The sequence below is a fragment of the Diceros bicornis genome, chromosome 18, assembly GCF_020826845.1.
Source record: "Diceros bicornis minor isolate mBicDic1 chromosome 18, mDicBic1.mat.cur, whole genome shotgun sequence".
Taxonomy (NCBI): domain Eukaryota; kingdom Metazoa; phylum Chordata; class Mammalia; order Perissodactyla; family Rhinocerotidae; genus Diceros; species Diceros bicornis.
This window is the reverse complement of record NC_080757.1, coordinates 37909715-37925734: the sequence shown is the minus strand read 5'-3', so window position 1 is coordinate 37925734 and position 16020 is coordinate 37909715. Positions and strand designations below refer to the sequence as shown.

General features: G+C 52.5%; 1 protein-coding gene across 1 annotated transcript in view; it reads left to right on the top strand.

Moving 5' to 3' along the window:
* CDK5RAP3 (CDK5 regulatory subunit associated protein 3) overlaps nt 1-14849 on the top strand; it is a 176174-nt gene extending 161325 nt beyond the window's left edge. The window contains exons 2-14 of the mRNA XM_058560785.1: nt 5936-5984; nt 7802-7933; nt 8240-8340; nt 8676-8724; nt 9400-9578; nt 9772-9908; nt 10123-10267; nt 10648-10758; nt 11145-11223; nt 11855-11943; nt 13654-13859; nt 14244-14415; nt 14520-14849. Of these exons, the coding sequence (XP_058416768.1) occupies nt 5936-5984; nt 7802-7933; nt 8240-8340; nt 8676-8724; nt 9400-9578; nt 9772-9908; nt 10123-10267; nt 10648-10758; nt 11145-11223; nt 11855-11943; nt 13654-13859; nt 14244-14415; nt 14520-14585 (1515 nt within the window). The 3' untranslated portion in view covers nt 14586-14849. The remainder of the gene's footprint in view (nt 1-5935; nt 5985-7801; nt 7934-8239; nt 8341-8675; nt 8725-9399; nt 9579-9771; nt 9909-10122; nt 10268-10647; nt 10759-11144; nt 11224-11854; nt 11944-13653; nt 13860-14243; nt 14416-14519) is intronic.
* The last annotated feature ends 1171 nt before the right edge of the window (nt 14850-16020 follow it).

Below are 16020 nucleotides of genomic sequence, written 5' to 3'. Positions count from 1 at the left end.
CTGCATTACAGTCGGATTTCGCCCTCTGCCCAGTCCTCCTTCTGTCTGGTTTCTCTCACAGGAAGTGATCTCTAATAAACACCTTGCCCCCAAAACTTCTCCTACTTCTGGAAAACACAACCTGTGACACAAAGATTTTAATTTTTGCCAGTATGATAGAAGTGATGTGGTGATCTCTGTGTCTTTTATATTTACATTTCCCTAGAGTACTGGAGTGAATAGTGTCCCCCAAAATTCATGCCCCAGAATGTGACCTTATTTGGAAACAGGGTCTTTGCAGATGTAATTAGTTAAGATGAGGTCATACGGGATTAAACTCAAGGACTCTTGTCCTTATCAGAGGAGAGACACAGACACACACAGGGAGAAGGCCGGGGGATGACGGAAGCAGAGACTGGAATGATGTAGTTGCAGGCCAAGGAACACCCGGAGCCAGGCAAGAGGCATGGAACACATTCTCCCTCAGAGCCACTGGAAGGACTCAACCTTGCTGACACCTAGATTTCAGACTTCTGGCCTCCAGAACTGTGAGGGAATATATTTCTGTTGTTTTAAGGTACCCAGTTTGTGGTAATTTGTTATAGCAGCCCTGGCTAACTACACATCTTTTTTCTAGTAAGGTTGAGCATATTTTCATACATATATCGGCCATTTGGGTTTCCTGTCTCTGAAAGCATCCTTTTTCAATGTAGAAAAACTTCTCCACTTCATTGTATGATTTTTGTCCTTCTAGTGTGCACTGACTAAAACAATACAAATGCATTTATGGATTCCTGGACCCTCTGCACAATTCTACAGCCTTCCAGTGATCTGCTGCCCACTGGTTGGGAACCCTGGTCTACAGGATTAAAATTCAACCCTTTGTCATGGACCTGAGGGTTCTTCATGATCTTCCCTGGCCAATTGCCTCAATCTAGTTTCTCTCCATTCTTCCCATAAACACCCCCTGCTCCCATAATAAACTTCTTCTGGAACAGCCAGGCTCTCTCTTATCTATGCGCTTTATCCATGTTATTCCCTCTTCCTAGAATGACACCCAGCACCCAGCTCCTCTCCTCTTCCTCTCCCTTCTACCACAATTCACTCCAGTCTTGCAAGACTCAGCTCAAGTGTTACGCCTCCCAGGAGCCTGCTCTGATGGTTTTCCGTGCCCATCCCGTGCCTTTATCCCCAAGTTGAGCTGAACAGTCCTCCCCTCTGCTCCCTTAACACTCTGAGCACACCTCATTTGGTTCGTGTGGACTTTTGTGAGCACCACTATGCATGAGCACAGTGCTAGGCTAGGGCATGCTGCCATGGGATTTAGAGTGTGGTGGGCCCTTCACACATCACACTTTCACTTTCTTTGAGGGCTGGGACTATGTCTTCGTGTTAAGGTCCCCAGTACCTTACAGACAAATGGCAAATAGAGGGTAGCTGACACTGAACTACAGGGAAAGGAGGCTGATAGACAGGTGGTTTGGTAGTGGGCTTGGTTTTCCTTCCCTTGGAAGAGCAGACTCCCTCTTCCTGTCATGGTGGAGATGATGAAATAATGAAATGCAGTGGCATTCTTAGGAGGTGACACTTTGGACCCAATTCATGAGGTCACCCAGTGGGTTGTTTTCCTCTAGAAGACTAACAAAGGTGAAGGGATGGGGAGGGCATGGCTGGACAGGGTTTAGGGTACAATCGGTGGCCCTAGAGCATGACTCAGCTGACTGACCCTACATATGCCTCCATTGGTCTGTGCTTAACTTGTGAAGCCAACCAGCCCTGATGTCTTCTTCCTGATTTCCTCCTCCCAGCCCCAAACGGCTCCCGGGGGTTGATTCCAAGCTCTGAGCTATAGAGGGAGGGACGAGACAAAGAGCTGGGGGACGCATGTACCTCCTCCCAGACCAAGTGATCACGGCCTCCACTCATCACAAATGCCTTCCTGCACAGGCCGCACCTGCTCTTATTCCCTCCTTTATGAGCATCCGTTAAGCACCTGACGCTCAATGTCAGGTGTCATTGCCAGGTGCTGGGGTTACAGAGCTAAACCAGCCTGGACTCCCTGCCCACAAGGTGCTCACAGACTAGTTGGAAAGACAGACTGAAAAAAATTACAGAGAGATTACACTCCAAACAGCAGAGGGCCCAGCTGAGGGTGCTGAGTTTCCAGGGTTTTCAGCCCAGTGGGGAGGTACACATACACACTACAGTCAGTGTGGATGAGAGCAAACACACAGAAGACACACAGACCATAAAGTAATAAACATATGGTGGATAAAAGAAATAGATTATCTGAAAGTCAGAGATGAGCCTTCTTTTTATGGATATGGCAGGAAGATAAGTGATGGGCGTTCTTGCCCAGAATGGGGTGTGGTAAGAAAGAACTTTGGAAAGGGGCAGGGTCTACTGGGGTGAGGTTCTAAGTGTCTGGCACAACAACTGAGGAGAAAGTGGGAATCAGGCAGCAGAGGAGGGAGAACGAGACCTGAGGCTGCGTGAACGGGGCAGGCAGGGCTGCAGGAGAAGCCACATCCCACAGAGAACAAGAATGCAGACGGGGGAGCCAGACAGGTGTGGGTTTGAATCCCAGCCCCACCAACTATCAGCTGTATGATCTTGGACAAGATTCTTAATTATCTAAGCTTTGGCTCCCTTGCCTTTAAAATCTGGCTAATAATAGTACCCACATTATAAGGTTGTTAGAAGGATCAAATTAGATAAGTCTTGTAAAACATTTAGATCTACACTGGCATGCGGCACAGGGTTATCACTTAATAAGCAAGCTAACAACAACAAAGGATGGCAAGGCAGCCTGCATACACAGCACTCTGGGGCTCTGGACTTTCCTGTCCAAAGCTGGCACTTCCCCACCTCCCTACGTGTGCTGTCCCTCCCCCAGACAGTGTCCCACCTACTAAATCAGCAGAGAATTGAGAGATTCACAGTCAGAAGCATCCCACATCCTCTCCCTGCCACTTTCCAGACGCTGGGAGCCCCAAGGACCTCTTCCCTGGATGCCAGACCACTTATGTGCTGATCTGCCCACAGGTCCAGGGTTCTCTGTAGCTTTGGAAAAGGACAAACAGTGCAGAACGCTGCCCAAAGCCCCCACTCCTCTGCTCTTGGGGACAGCCACCCTGAGGCCAGCAGCTAGGCAGAACTGTTTTCAAACATCCTTCTGTTCCCCATGAGTCACCAAGAAGCTGCGGGTGGGGCGAAGCGCTGGTGGTCTCTGCCTCCACCAGCTCACCAGGGCTAGGCCTTCCAGCCTCACCCAGCCCTGCTCTGCCCAGCCAGTTGGTTCAAGGAGGAGAGATGCACCTTGAGGTGGGTCAGGGTCATGCTACCTGGGTTCCCCCAGGGAGCCAAGAGCACGTAGTTGGAGCCCAACAAGTGTTTGTTTAATCATGGGGGAGCCCCAGCAATTCCTACAGCCTGAGTCAGGACTCTGAGATGGCAGCCAAATTCTCATGAGAGAGCCCTGAAGAGGCCCTTGGTTCTGTCCTCTGAGCCACTTTCAGGGAAGTACTTCAACCCATTCTACAATAATAATGATTAATGTTTCACACACATACAGTTTACAAAGCATGAGAAAATACGGTCTTGCATCATGTAACCATGGGGATATGTTCTAAGAAATGTGTTGTTTGGCGATGTCATCGTTGTGCAAACATCAGAATGTACTTACACAACCCAGATGGTATGGCCTACTACACACCAAGGTTATATGGTACTAATCTTATGGGGCCACTGTCGTATATGTGGGTCATTGTTCCCGAAACGTCATTATGTGGCACGAGACTGCATGTTAAAGCACGTCGTAAATTGTAAGGAGTTATATATATCTAGTATGTTTATTTATTTAAGCCTATAAACAGAAATACACAGAGAAAGGATAGGTGCTATCTCCATGTTGAGGAAACTACGGCTGGAAGAGAGGTTACAGAAACGGACCAAGATCTCATCGGGCAGGAATCTACGTCTTCTCATTGCGGTATCACACCACCCAGTTCAATAAAAGATTTACTGAGCCCCAAGTGCTTGCGCGGTCATGCTGGGAGGTAGGGGGGTCATTTAGAAAGAACTAGGTAGAGCCTTCTGGAGGAGCTAACAACCTGGAAGGGGAGGGGTGCAAAATGGCACACTCAGCCCTGTGAGATCCCTGGGGATTTGTCCTCAGCCCACCCTCTCTCCTCCCTCTACTCACTTCTTTCCCAGTCTCATGCCCTCTCTCAGCTTCAGCCACCACCTGGACCACAGATCAGTCAGCCTGTGGCTCTCCGAAGCTGTCTCCCCAGCCTCATGGCTTCCCTGACCTCCAGAGCTGTAGACCCAAGCGCCTCCTGCACACTTTCCTCATGGGAGTCTCCCGGCACCACCAACCTCCCAAGTTCAAAGCTGAGATCCCCTCCTCCCCAACACCTGCTCAGCATCCTGCATCCCTGTCTCAGGTGGTGGCACGCCCATCCAACTACCTAGGTGTCATCTTTGCTGTCTCTCTCCCCCATCTGCACAGCCAATCCATTGCCAAGTCCTGTCCATTTTCCCACACATCTCTCAAATCCAGCCCTTCCCCTCCTCCTCACGACCCTGTCCCAGGTCAGGCCCTAACTGCTATATAGTAACCTTCTGACAGTCTCCCTGTCTCCAGTCTTATCTCCCAGGAATCCATCCTTGCAGCCAATCTGTTCAGGTCCCTCCCTGCCTCAAACCCTTCGAACCCTCCAGGGGTTCCTCTCTGTCTGCAGGGTTGAAGTCCAAGTTCCTTAATGAGGCTCCTTATGACCAGACACTTCCATCTTTAGTCTCTTCTCTGGCCACTCCCTGCCTCAAATCTTCTACTGCACAGTGGCTGCCTGCCTGCAGGGCCGGCTTCATGACTGTGAGACCTATGCAGTGCACTCTTGAAATTCTTCTGATTTTTTTTAACAAGGGCCCTGCATTTTCATTTTGCACTGGACCCCATCAACTATGTTGCCTGTCCTGCCTGCCTGCTGTTCCCTTCACTCCTCTTGTGGTTTGTGGCCTCCAAAGCTTTGTCTGTGCAGTGTCCTCCACCCAGAACACCCCTCCCCACATCACCCCTCTTTCTGCAGCTCTTCCTTTAAGACTCAACATAGGTGTTGTCTTCCGGATGCCTCCCTTGGCCCTCCTCCCTCCCCTCCCCTGCCCCAATCACCCAACACGTAGCAGGTGCTCAACACATGTCTATTAGATAAACTGAATGGGAAGGCAAAGTGTGACAAGTGCCACAAGAGACCTACAAACTACGATAGATGGTAAAGCGAGGCAAGGCTGCAAGGAAGCATTTCTAAACGCCACCAGGTTGCCCAGGTCGGCGCTAGGACCCTGCCTGCAGACGCGTTGATCTGTGCGCAGAGGGCTCCGCGCCAACCTGGCCGGAAGCTGCCGGGACCGGCTCTCGGGCGCCGCCTACCGCGATCGCGCCGCCGCTGCAGCCTTTTCCTGGCGCCCCCGCCCCTCTCCGGCCCTGAGCCCGCCTCGCGTCTCCCATTGGCTGTCTCCTGTTCTCCCGCCCCTCCCGGGCTCAGCCATTCGGAGCCCCGGGGTGGGTGGGGCTTGCTGCCGGGGGCGGAGCGCGCGCCCGGATTGGCTCTGCGGAAGGCGGCGACGTGGCCGGAGGAGGCCCGTTTGTGCCTGAGCTGAGGCTTAGCCTCAGCGGCGCTGGGTTGGTGGCAGGCGGAGCGGCCGTCGGTCGCTGGCCGGAAACGGAAGTGGGGGAAGATGCAGGTGGGGCGACAGGAGCATGGGGAATGGGGGGCTAGCCCGGGATCCCTGGGCCTGGTTCAGCCCGTCCGTCCCCGACCTGCTTCTACCGGCTCCCCTCCCGGGCGCGGGGTTCTGGCCCCTCAGGATGGCGGTTGGGGCCGTGAAGTGAGCGCGCGAGAGGCATGTCCCCTCCCCTTGCTCACGCCCCGGTCCCCGCTGTGTTTCCCGCCAGGACCATCAGCACGTGCCCATCGACATCCAGACCAGCAAGCTGCTCGGTAGGAGGGGGCGCCCCCGCGGGGGGAGAGGTCCGGCTCTTTGTCCCCTGTCGCCAACAGCTGAGAGTCCCCACGCCCCAAGGCCCCTGTTGAGGCGCTGACCACTTGCCGTGTTCTGGCCCCCCCACCTGTGGCTGCACCTGCCTCACCAAGAGGAGCGGGAAGGACCTATACACTCTGTATAGGTCTCTACTTGACCTGCATATTCTGCTTTAACATTTACAACATGTGTTGTCAGATCATGTCATTCAGGCACAGAGAGAGTGATGGCCTACGTTAAATGGCAGTTAATTGACAGATCTGAAATCGGAACTTAAGTCTGTCAGGCTCCAATGTCTGTGATTTTGTATTATGCCAGAAAAGACTTTCCCTCCTTTCTTTTTAAAAGCTTCCATCCCCCCTTGATTTTAGGAGGAAGAGGGACCATAAAGACCTTTTAGTGGCCAGGCCATCTCCCTGCTGTATCTGATCTACCTACCTCCTCCCCAGTTCAGAGCCAGGGAGGAACCTCTTGGTTCTGACCCCTCCAGGGCAAGTGCACAGCTCCTGGATTTTTCAGTGTTCTTGGATCAATTGATTTGATGCCAATTTTGTTGTTGAGATGGTGGGTGACTGTTTGACTACCTGAGCCTTTTGCTTTAAGTTCTATGACATCTACAGAATTTTTCTTTCTGAGAACTTTAGAGGAATATAGCAGAGGGAGTATAACTGATAACTCGTGTGGGACCCCACTGTTGGACCAGGTGGCAGATTTATTAGCAAGGGCAGAGTTCTGGATTCACCACTGTGGGCCATTTAGTCAGTCCTGTGCAGTGGCCACTCAGCGGAGCTTCTTGAGCTTCTTTTCAGATTTTCCCAGCTCTTCAGCACATGTGCACTCTTGGTGTATGAGCTTGTCATTGATCATGAAAAGGTCCAATAAAACAGGAACCATTCTTTGGAGGTTTGCTCTATACCAGATGCTCTTGTAGGTACTTGACATTGTAAAAATGAAGATCACTAAGATTTGAGTCTTTGCTGTGTGCCAGGCACAGTGCTCATTGTTTTACCTGCATTCTCCCTTATATTCAGTATCTTATTATCCCCATTTTACATGTGGGGAAACTGCGGCACAGAGTGGTTGAGAGACTTGCTCAAGAAAGTTGATAATTAGAAGCAAGGACCATCTAACCACAAAGCCTAGCTCTTAGCTCTCTCCTACTGAGGAAACGTGCATGGCTCTCAACCACCTATACCCACTAAAAACACAAATCTGGGCCCTGACTCCGGGAGGTCAGTCACATTGGTATTCATGCGTGCAGGGTGGTACCTCACCGGTAAGAACAGACCAGTGTTATCTCGTCCTTAGGGCGCTGTAGGTATTAGGGGCTTTGCAGTTTTCATTCATCCGGTTCTTGGCATAACACTCTTGTATTTTCCATTGTCATGGTTAATCCCAGCCCTGAGGAAGTGGAAGTTGAACAGCATCCTTTGTCAGTAAGAAAGATATAATTACCCATGGAAGCAAAAATATTATGGAGAATTTAGAGTGGTCAAAAGTGGCACTTTGATGTCAGGAGCAATTTAAAGTTTTTCTTTATCCCTTTGTCAAGGCAATTGCTCTATTAAAGTCACACACACATGAAGTCAGGCTGCCAGAGTCTGTTTTCCCCAAGCATCCCTTTGGGCCTATCTTTATTCCCACCTTCCCATGACCCCCACATCTTAACCAGTATGACTACAACTCTTAGTGAGTGTCTTAGCGTATTTCACTTGAATTAGTGAAGGATTTTTGGCCATGTGAATAGGAACGCTTGATTTTGGTGTTTCGCACGTAGACTGGCTGGTGGACAGAAGGCACTGCAACCTGAAATGGCAGAGTCTGGTGCTGACGATCCGAGAGAAGATCAATGCTGCCATCCAGGACATGCCAGAGAGCGAAGAGATCGCCCAGCTGCTCTCTGGATCCTGTGAGTGCTTTGGGGCTACGTTACCAGAGCCCTCTCTTTCCTGGAGCAGTATATATCAGCTGAGCTGCTCCCCTGTTGTTTAGCCATACGGCTGGTCCCTAGAGAAGGAGAGATTTTTGTTTGAGGTATAGATTGCTGGTTCCTTCCAACACACACTGATGAAGGGGAGAGCTGTGCGTGCTCTCTTTAATCCAATCCAGTAATCCAAAATTACTGACATATCCACGAGTCAGCCATGTGCAGTGACCAGAGTAGGGGGGGAAGATACTGGAATTCTCAAAGTCTTTGCTCTGACTTGCTTTCCAGACATTCACTACTTCCACTGCCTAAGAATCGTGGACCTTCTCAAAGGTACTGAAGCCTCCACAAAAAATATTTTTGGCCGATACTCTTCACAGCGAATGAAGGCAAGTGTGGGCGAGGGTGGTAATGGGTCAGAGGCTCTCCGGTCTCTCTGAGGATCTGGTGGAGACGCCTGCATAGAACATGTCCTGAACTTTCACTCTGGTCCGTAGTTTATGCCGAAAGTGGATCCTACCCCTGGGTTTATGTTTTCAGGAGATCGCTTGTTGGTGCCACACTCTTAAAATAAAATGGGTGGTCCAGCCAGTGTTAGGAAGGAGGACAAAGAGTTTGTGTCTGATGAGGATAGACCGGGAGAGCTTCCGCTGTTCAGGGATGGAGCTGGGATGTGGCTGCTGAGTGCTGTTCTGGCTCACTTCCTGTTTCTGTTCTTACTTAGGATTGGCAGGAGATCGTAGCCCTGTATGAGAAAGACAACACCTACTTAGGTAAAGTAGCCCGGCCTGGGAGTGCTGGTGTCCGTGGGGAAGCCCACACCCAGAATTCTGAGACACTAGGCTTCTAGAGAGCACAGTCCGTGTGTGGGAAGAGGCTGGGCTGTAGATGTTTGCCAGGTGGGAAAATAAATTCCATGAAGAGTGTTGGGAGGAGAGAACCATCCAGGTAGTGGGCATTTTCTGGGCCTGACCCAGCAGGTGTGTGTGGGTTCTCCACCAATGACCTCTTGGTAAGGTGGAGTAAGGGGCCCCTACCCACTCTGCACCCCCATTCTATAAGAGGCAGAAGAGGCCTGGAGGCCATATTGGATGCCCGAGAAAGTAACTAAAGGGCTGATTGTAGTTTGGGTGTGTTTTCTAATAAAATAGATAATAATAATAGCTAATATTTACTGAGCACCTACAAAATGCAAGGAATTGTCCTTGTGTTTTATATGGATTCTCTCTCTTAATCTTCACAATAAATATGATTGGCCCTGTTTTACAGATGAGGATTGGATTAAAGAGGTTAAATGACTGTCTTAGGTTTCACCTCTAGGAAGAGGAGGAGCTGGGAGGTCAACCCCATGCCCTTCACCACGAGGCTAGGGTATATTTGTGCGTGTCCTGGGGCTCGCTTGCCTTATGGTGTGGGTGTCTGGGGTGAATTTCCTGGGCCCTTCTCAGTGGAACTCTCTAGCCTCCTGGTTCGGAACGTCAACTATGAGATCCCCTCGCTGAAGAAGCAGATCGCCAAGTGCCAGCAGCTGCAGCAAGAATACAGCCGCAAGGAGGAGGAGGGCCAGGCGGGAGCCGCCGAGATGCGGGAGCAGTTCTACCACTCGTGCAAGCAGTATGGCATCACGGTGAGCGAGAGGGGTCTTGTCGCAGGGGAGGGCACCTGGGGCCTCTGTCTGGCTCTCTGGGCCCAACCGCTTTGCTTCTGGGAAAGGCTTCTTTCTCAGCCTGGTTGTGGCCTTCTTGGGCCAGTTTCTCACCTATCTCCAGACTCCGCTTCCCACCACGTCGGTCTTAGCCCACCTCTTCCATCCTCTCTAGGGAGACAATGTCCGAAGAGAACTGCTGGCCCTGGTGAAGGACCTGCCGAGTCAGCTGACCGAGACTGGGGCGGCGGCTCAGACCCTGGGGGAAGCCATTGACCTGTACCAGGCCTGTGTGGGGTTTGTGTGTGAAAGGTAAAGAGGACCTCAGTGTCTCCCTAGCAGAGGGCGGTTTACCCGTTTCCCTGGCTGTTCTCTCCACTTGTATTTTTCCCGGATGACATTTGAGTTTTATTTTATGCACTTGAACCTGTGGGAACCTTGCCCATTGGACCTTATGGCCCAGGCCGGAGCCTAGTGTGGCTTCACGACTGGGCAGCACGAGGCTCCGTTACGTGCTCTGTTGCAGCCCCACCGAGCAGGTGTTGCCCATGTTGCGGTACGTGCAGAAGCGGGGAAACTGCACAGTGTACGAGTGGAGGACGGGGACGGAGCCCTCGGTGGTGGAGCGGCCACACCTCGAGGAGCCTCCTGAGCAGGTGGAAGAAGACGCGGTAAGACAGGCCAAGTGGGAGCTGCTTCCTCCCCCCAACAGCCCAAACCCCCGCAGCCTGAATTCAGAGTCCCGGAGCGAGAAAGGGGGATTCGTGTGAGACAGATTCTAGGTGGAAGGGCCCAGAAGGCCCTACTCCTTTACTTTTCTGGTCTTGGTGAGACCAGAGTGGAGATGAGTGATGAAGAGGCTCAGCAGGCTGGCTGGCTTCGAATGAGGAGCCCTTTGCCCCGCGGGCTCTCTGGAGAGCTCCTTTGGGGAGCTCGGAGGGGCCACTGCATTTGAACAGGCTCCCAGCACCAAAGCCGCCGAGGCCAAGGGGAAGGCAAGCCCCTTTTTTTCCTCACCTTCTGTGAGCTAACACTTTCGTTCCCCTTCTAGATCGACTGGGGTGACTTTGGGGTGGAGGTGGCTTCTGAAGGGACTGACGCCGGCGTCTCTGCCCAGGCTGCGGGAATTGACTGGGGCATCTCCCTGGAGTCGGACACACAGGTTAGGACGCCCTCTCGGTCCATCCCTCTGAGGACTTCCTGTGGTTGCTGCTTCTGCAATAAGAAAAGTGCCATCTGTGTCTTTAAAGGCAGTGCTCCAAGTTCACAGCTCTCAGCCCAGGTGTAGTCCAGAGAGGCAGAGTTGCCAGAGACATGTCCAAGTTTGACCTCTCTCCTCCTGGTGTCTGGGGCAAGGTGTGAGGGTAGAGGCAGGTGGTAATTCTGCATAGCAGGGGTGAGGGTGACAACACACGTGGGCCCACACTGCCATCTTTGCCACTTACATCCACGCAGCCATTGAACTTATCGCGGGTTTGGGTTTATTCTGCCTCCCTTTGCTGGGGAAAATTCTGCCAACTCTGCTCAGGTTCTTTGCTCTCCACCCAGGAAGCTGGGGGTGATGGGATAGACTGGGGAGACGATGCAGCCGCTTTGCAGATCACAGTGCTAGAAGCTGGAACCCAAGGTAAGTGACCGTCCCCTGCAGCCCTAGAAGCAGCAGGGTGCTCAAAGGTTCCCGTGTCTCTAGAAACAAAGAAAAAATGCACTGCCGAGATTGGGCTTCTCACACATTCAACTGTTTTCTCAAAATCTTGATGAGGATGTGAGTGCAGGGGGACAGAGAGAGTTCTTAAAATTAAATCTAGAAACTCCCAACTTTCTGGATACCAAATGTAGGTCAGCTATGCTGGTGAGGGTTGAGGGGCTGGGAGGTGTTGGTTCCAGGCGCGGGATAGGCTCTGAAGTCTGACCAGCCCCCCACCCCACCTGCACAGAGGATGTAGCCACGATCTGCACCACTAGAGGGCAGTGCAGGATGAAACTTCACCTGCAGCCGCCCACCAGAGCAGAGGGCTGGCCTTTCCATTCTTCTGAACCCAGCTCTGTGGTCGTCCTGGACAGACTAGGGATTGGCAGTGGTGCCTGATTAGGGTTGAGTCATATGGGAAAGGGTAACCCTTCCCCTTAGGTTGGGACAGGAATTGGCTTCAGTTTACTACATCTGTGTCCATATTAACCCACCAGGGCTTCTCAAACTTGAGGGTCTTCTCCGGTCCTCAGCTCCTTTATCACTTCTCTGTCTCCCTTCCTAGCAGCTCCAGAAGGTGTTGCTAGGGGCCCAGACGCCTTGACACTTCTTGAATACCCTGAGACCCGGAATCAGTTCATCGACGAGCTCATGGAGGTACTTTAGTCCTCTGGAGAGGCAGGGGGTGGCCTGGCACCAGCACAGGCAGCATCGCTCCAGACGCCTGACCTGCCCCTTCCTGTTGTGTGAAGGGCGCTGAGCACTTTCCTCGTTCTGGAGCAGGGGCTCACGTGTTAGGATGCCCCCCATTCATTCAAGAAGTATTTATCACGCGCCTCCTAAGCCCCTACGCTGTTGAGGCACCAGAGATTGAGCAGGATTGAACGAGACAGTCCAAGTCCTTGACCTCATGGGGCCTATATTTTCATGGGGAAAGCAGACAAGAAACAAAAGAAATAAGTAAAATATACAGTATGTTAGGCATTAACATAAGTGCCACAGAGAAAAAGAAAGCCAGGGAGGGAGATGGGGATTGCTGGGAAGGGCTGAGGTTGTATATCGGATGGTCAGGGAAGGCCTCCTTGAGAAGGTGACTAGTAGGTCAAGACCTGAAGGAGATACAGAGAGAGCCATGCCAACGTCCGGCAGAGGAGCTTTCCAGGCAGAGGGAGCAGCCCGAAGGTGGGAGTGTCCCTGCATGTTGGAGGAACAACAAGGAGGCCTGTGCAGCTGAGCCAGGGAGCTGGGGGAATAGAAGAGCTCAGAGAGGTGAAGAGTCTGAACTTCGGCTTTTACTCAGTGAACTGGGGAGCTGTTGGAGGTTGTAGGCTGGTCTGGACCGGTAGGATCTCATTTCTGTTTCAGTACCTTCCCTGTGGCTAAGGTATCGAGCAGCCCAGAGGAAGGAGCCAGTGTTCCTGGACCTTCTGTGTGGGACTGGGAAGCTGGGGGCCATCCATGTTAATCTCTGGGTCTGTTCCCTTCTCAGTGGCCTGCTGGTTGGGGAGGGTCTCATGGAAGCGCTCAGTCCTCGCCAGTTCTATCCTCACCAGTTTTCTCCTCCTTCTGCCCAGAGGTCCCTCCTAGCCTCCAGGGGAGAGGAGGACAAAAAGGATCAAGTTTCTACAGTGGTGGTCTGTGGTGGAATAAGAGTGACAAGATATGCAGCTGGTTCTCAGATTCTTCCTAGCCATTTCTTTTTTTTTTTGTGAGGAAGATCAGCCCTGAGCTAACATCCACGCTAATCCTCCTCTTTTTGCTGAGGAAGACCGGCTCTGAGCTAACATCTGTTGCCAATCCTCCTCTTTTTTTTTTTTCCCCCAAAGCCCCAGTAGATAGTTGTATGTCATAGCTGCACATCCGTCTAGTTGCTGCATGTGGGACGTGGCCTCAGCATGGCCGGAGAAGCAGTGCGTTGGTGTGCGCCTGGGATCCGAACCCCGGGCCGCCAGTAGCAGAGTGCGCGCACTTAACCACTAAGCCACGGGGCCGGCCCCCTAGCCATTTCTTAATCCAAGGCTTCTCAAACCTGAATTCCTTTCACCTGAATCTCCTTCCTCCCAAGGAGAGAAAATCCCTTCACTGGGGCAGAGAGAACCCTCTGTGTTCTTAGTTATCTGCAGGAAGGAGGGGAGTCCAGGGCTGCGTAAGGCCTGAGATAGCAGTGGGGGACTGAAGAGGGACAGTGGAGGCTGCCCCAAGCTCATGTTACAGTTGGTGAGATTCTAGCACTAAAAGTGTTCAAAGGAAATAACCCCTCCTTATCCGGAGTCGAACCCTCACATCTCATTCTTCAATTGGAGCACTCTGGGGGCTTAGCCTCTGAGTTCTTTTCTCGGTTTGAACCAAATCCTCTTCTGTCCTCAGCTCGAGATCTTCTTGTCCCAGAGAGCAGTGGAGATGAGTGAGGAGGCTGACATCCTGTCCGTGAGCCAGTTCCAGCTGGCTCCAGCCATCCTGCAGGGCCAGACCAAAGCAAAGATGGTTAGCATGGTGTCGGCGCTGCAGGATCTGATTGGCCGGCTCACCAGTCTTCGAATGCAACACCTGTTTATGATCCTGGCCTCCCCAAGGTCTGGCTTCCCCTTGATGTTGGGCTGTTTGGGGGCATGGTGCAGGGCTCCACCATCTTGGGCAGCCCCGACTCCCCTATTCCTCCTCTTCTCCCACGACCCCTTAGACCCCATCCCTGCCTCCCATAAGTGCACTGTCCCACCTGGGGACAGGGGCTCTCTTTGGGGCAAGATGGGGTGGTTTGATGTTTGCAGGCAGAATCTGCTTCCCAGGTAGGACAGGGGAACTGGGAGTGGTATTCCTTACAAAAAAGAGTTGAAGGACGTGGAGGCTGAGAGGCCAGTTAGGGCTTTGGTGTCCTGAGCCTTAGCTTTCCCAGGAGCTGAATGGGGATGCTCGGGTTGCACAGCTACACCAACCTCTCACCTGAGTGCCCTGCACAGGTATGTGGACCGAGTGACTGAGTTCCTCCAGCAAAAGCTGAAGCAGTCGCAGCTGCTGGCCTTGAAGAAAGAACTGATGGTGCAGAAGCAGCAGGAAGCGCTTCAGGAGCAGGTAGCTCTGGAGCCCAAGCTGGACCTGCTGCTGGAAAAGACCAAGGAGCTGCAGAAGCTGGTAAGACAGGAAAGGCAAACCTGCCCAGTGGGAGGACCCCGCTTCTGCAGAACGAGGCCCTTTGCTTCTCTGCTTCCTGCCCACCTGATATCACTGTCTTTCAGATTGAGGCTGACATTTCCAAGAGGTACAACGGGCGCCCCGTGAACCTGATGGGGACCTCTCTGTGACACCCTCCACCTTCTTCCTGCCCGTCTTCTCAGTCTTCAAGACGGAGGTGGGACAGCCAGGGCTGATGCTGCGGGGCCCTTCCCGGCAAGAGACCAGGCTGACTGGAGGACAGAGCCATCACCCAGATGGTGGCCTTGGCACTCACTGTACTCTCTGCAGGAAGCTGTCTTGATTGGCCCTGTGGCCCATGAGCCTTGAAACCACAGCTTCTGCTCCTTCTTGTAATCTAGTTGGACTTAATAAAAGAAGAGACTCTTGCTTCACCCCTGACAGTTACTGCTTCTCTGGGCCTGGATGAGGCCGTGCACCCGTTTGCATGGGTTCTTGATCCCAGTGGGCTCCTGGGCCATTGGCTGTTCCTGTGGAGCCCCAGGTTAGGGACTTTGCCTCTTTGCTTCTGGTGACAGGGAGGGCCTCAGATTAGTGTCTACAACTGGTTCAGCAAGGGGCTCTGGGGTAGCTGAGTCAGGTGGGCCCCTTTCTCTCCATAGCCAGGCCCGGACTGCCCCGCTGAGGCCAGAAGCCCAAGGGGAGCAGTCCAGTGGCAGCCTTATTGGGGCCAGCAAAGCTGTATTTTCTTTTTATTTTATTTATTTTTTTTGTGAGGAAGATTGGCCCTGAGCTAACATCTGCCAATCCTCCTCTTTTTGCTGAGGAAGACTGGCCCTGGGCTAACATCCATGCCCATCTTCCTCCACTTTACATGGGACGCCACCACAGCATAGCTTGACAAGCGGTGCTTGCCCGGGATCCGAACCGGCGAACCCCAGGCCGCCGCAGCGAAGCGCGCACACTTATAACCACTTGCGCCACTGGGCCAGCCCCTGTATTTTCCTTTTAATCACAGCTTACCTCCAGGCAGAGGGAAAATGTGGTTTGGGGAGGAAGGGTCTGATAAGGTGGGGACAGGAGTTGTCACCTTCACTAGCTGTCTGTCTACTTCCTGCCCATAACCGCCTGCTCTGTGATTGGGCAGAGCCCACCCCAGGACAGCACCCCTCTCCCAAGCTACCTACCCATCCCCATTTCCCAGGAAGGGTAGGGGTTGGGGGTGGCCGGCAATTCGATTTTAATTTCATAGCAGAGCAGTTGATTCATGGCTCTTTGTCGCTGGCGTTGACTCCCGTAATGACTTTCCATCAAAATGAAAAGTGGAGTGACACCACTCATTATTCCTGCTGCTTGTTATCTCAGTTCTGGGGAGGGCCGCCCCCTCCCTGCTGCCTTTCAGCCGTCCTGGACAGTGAGTGATGGCCCCTATTAATCACCGACCCCGCGGACTCCGGCGGACACACGCGATCCAAAGGAGAGAGAGATAAGGCAGCATGAACTGCTCGAAGCCGCTCCTATCAATTAATGTCAGCCCATCGCTTCCCCCCAGTCTTTGCCTGTTCACTTCCTTTTGGGGGGATTGGGGGCTGAAATAAAAGTCTA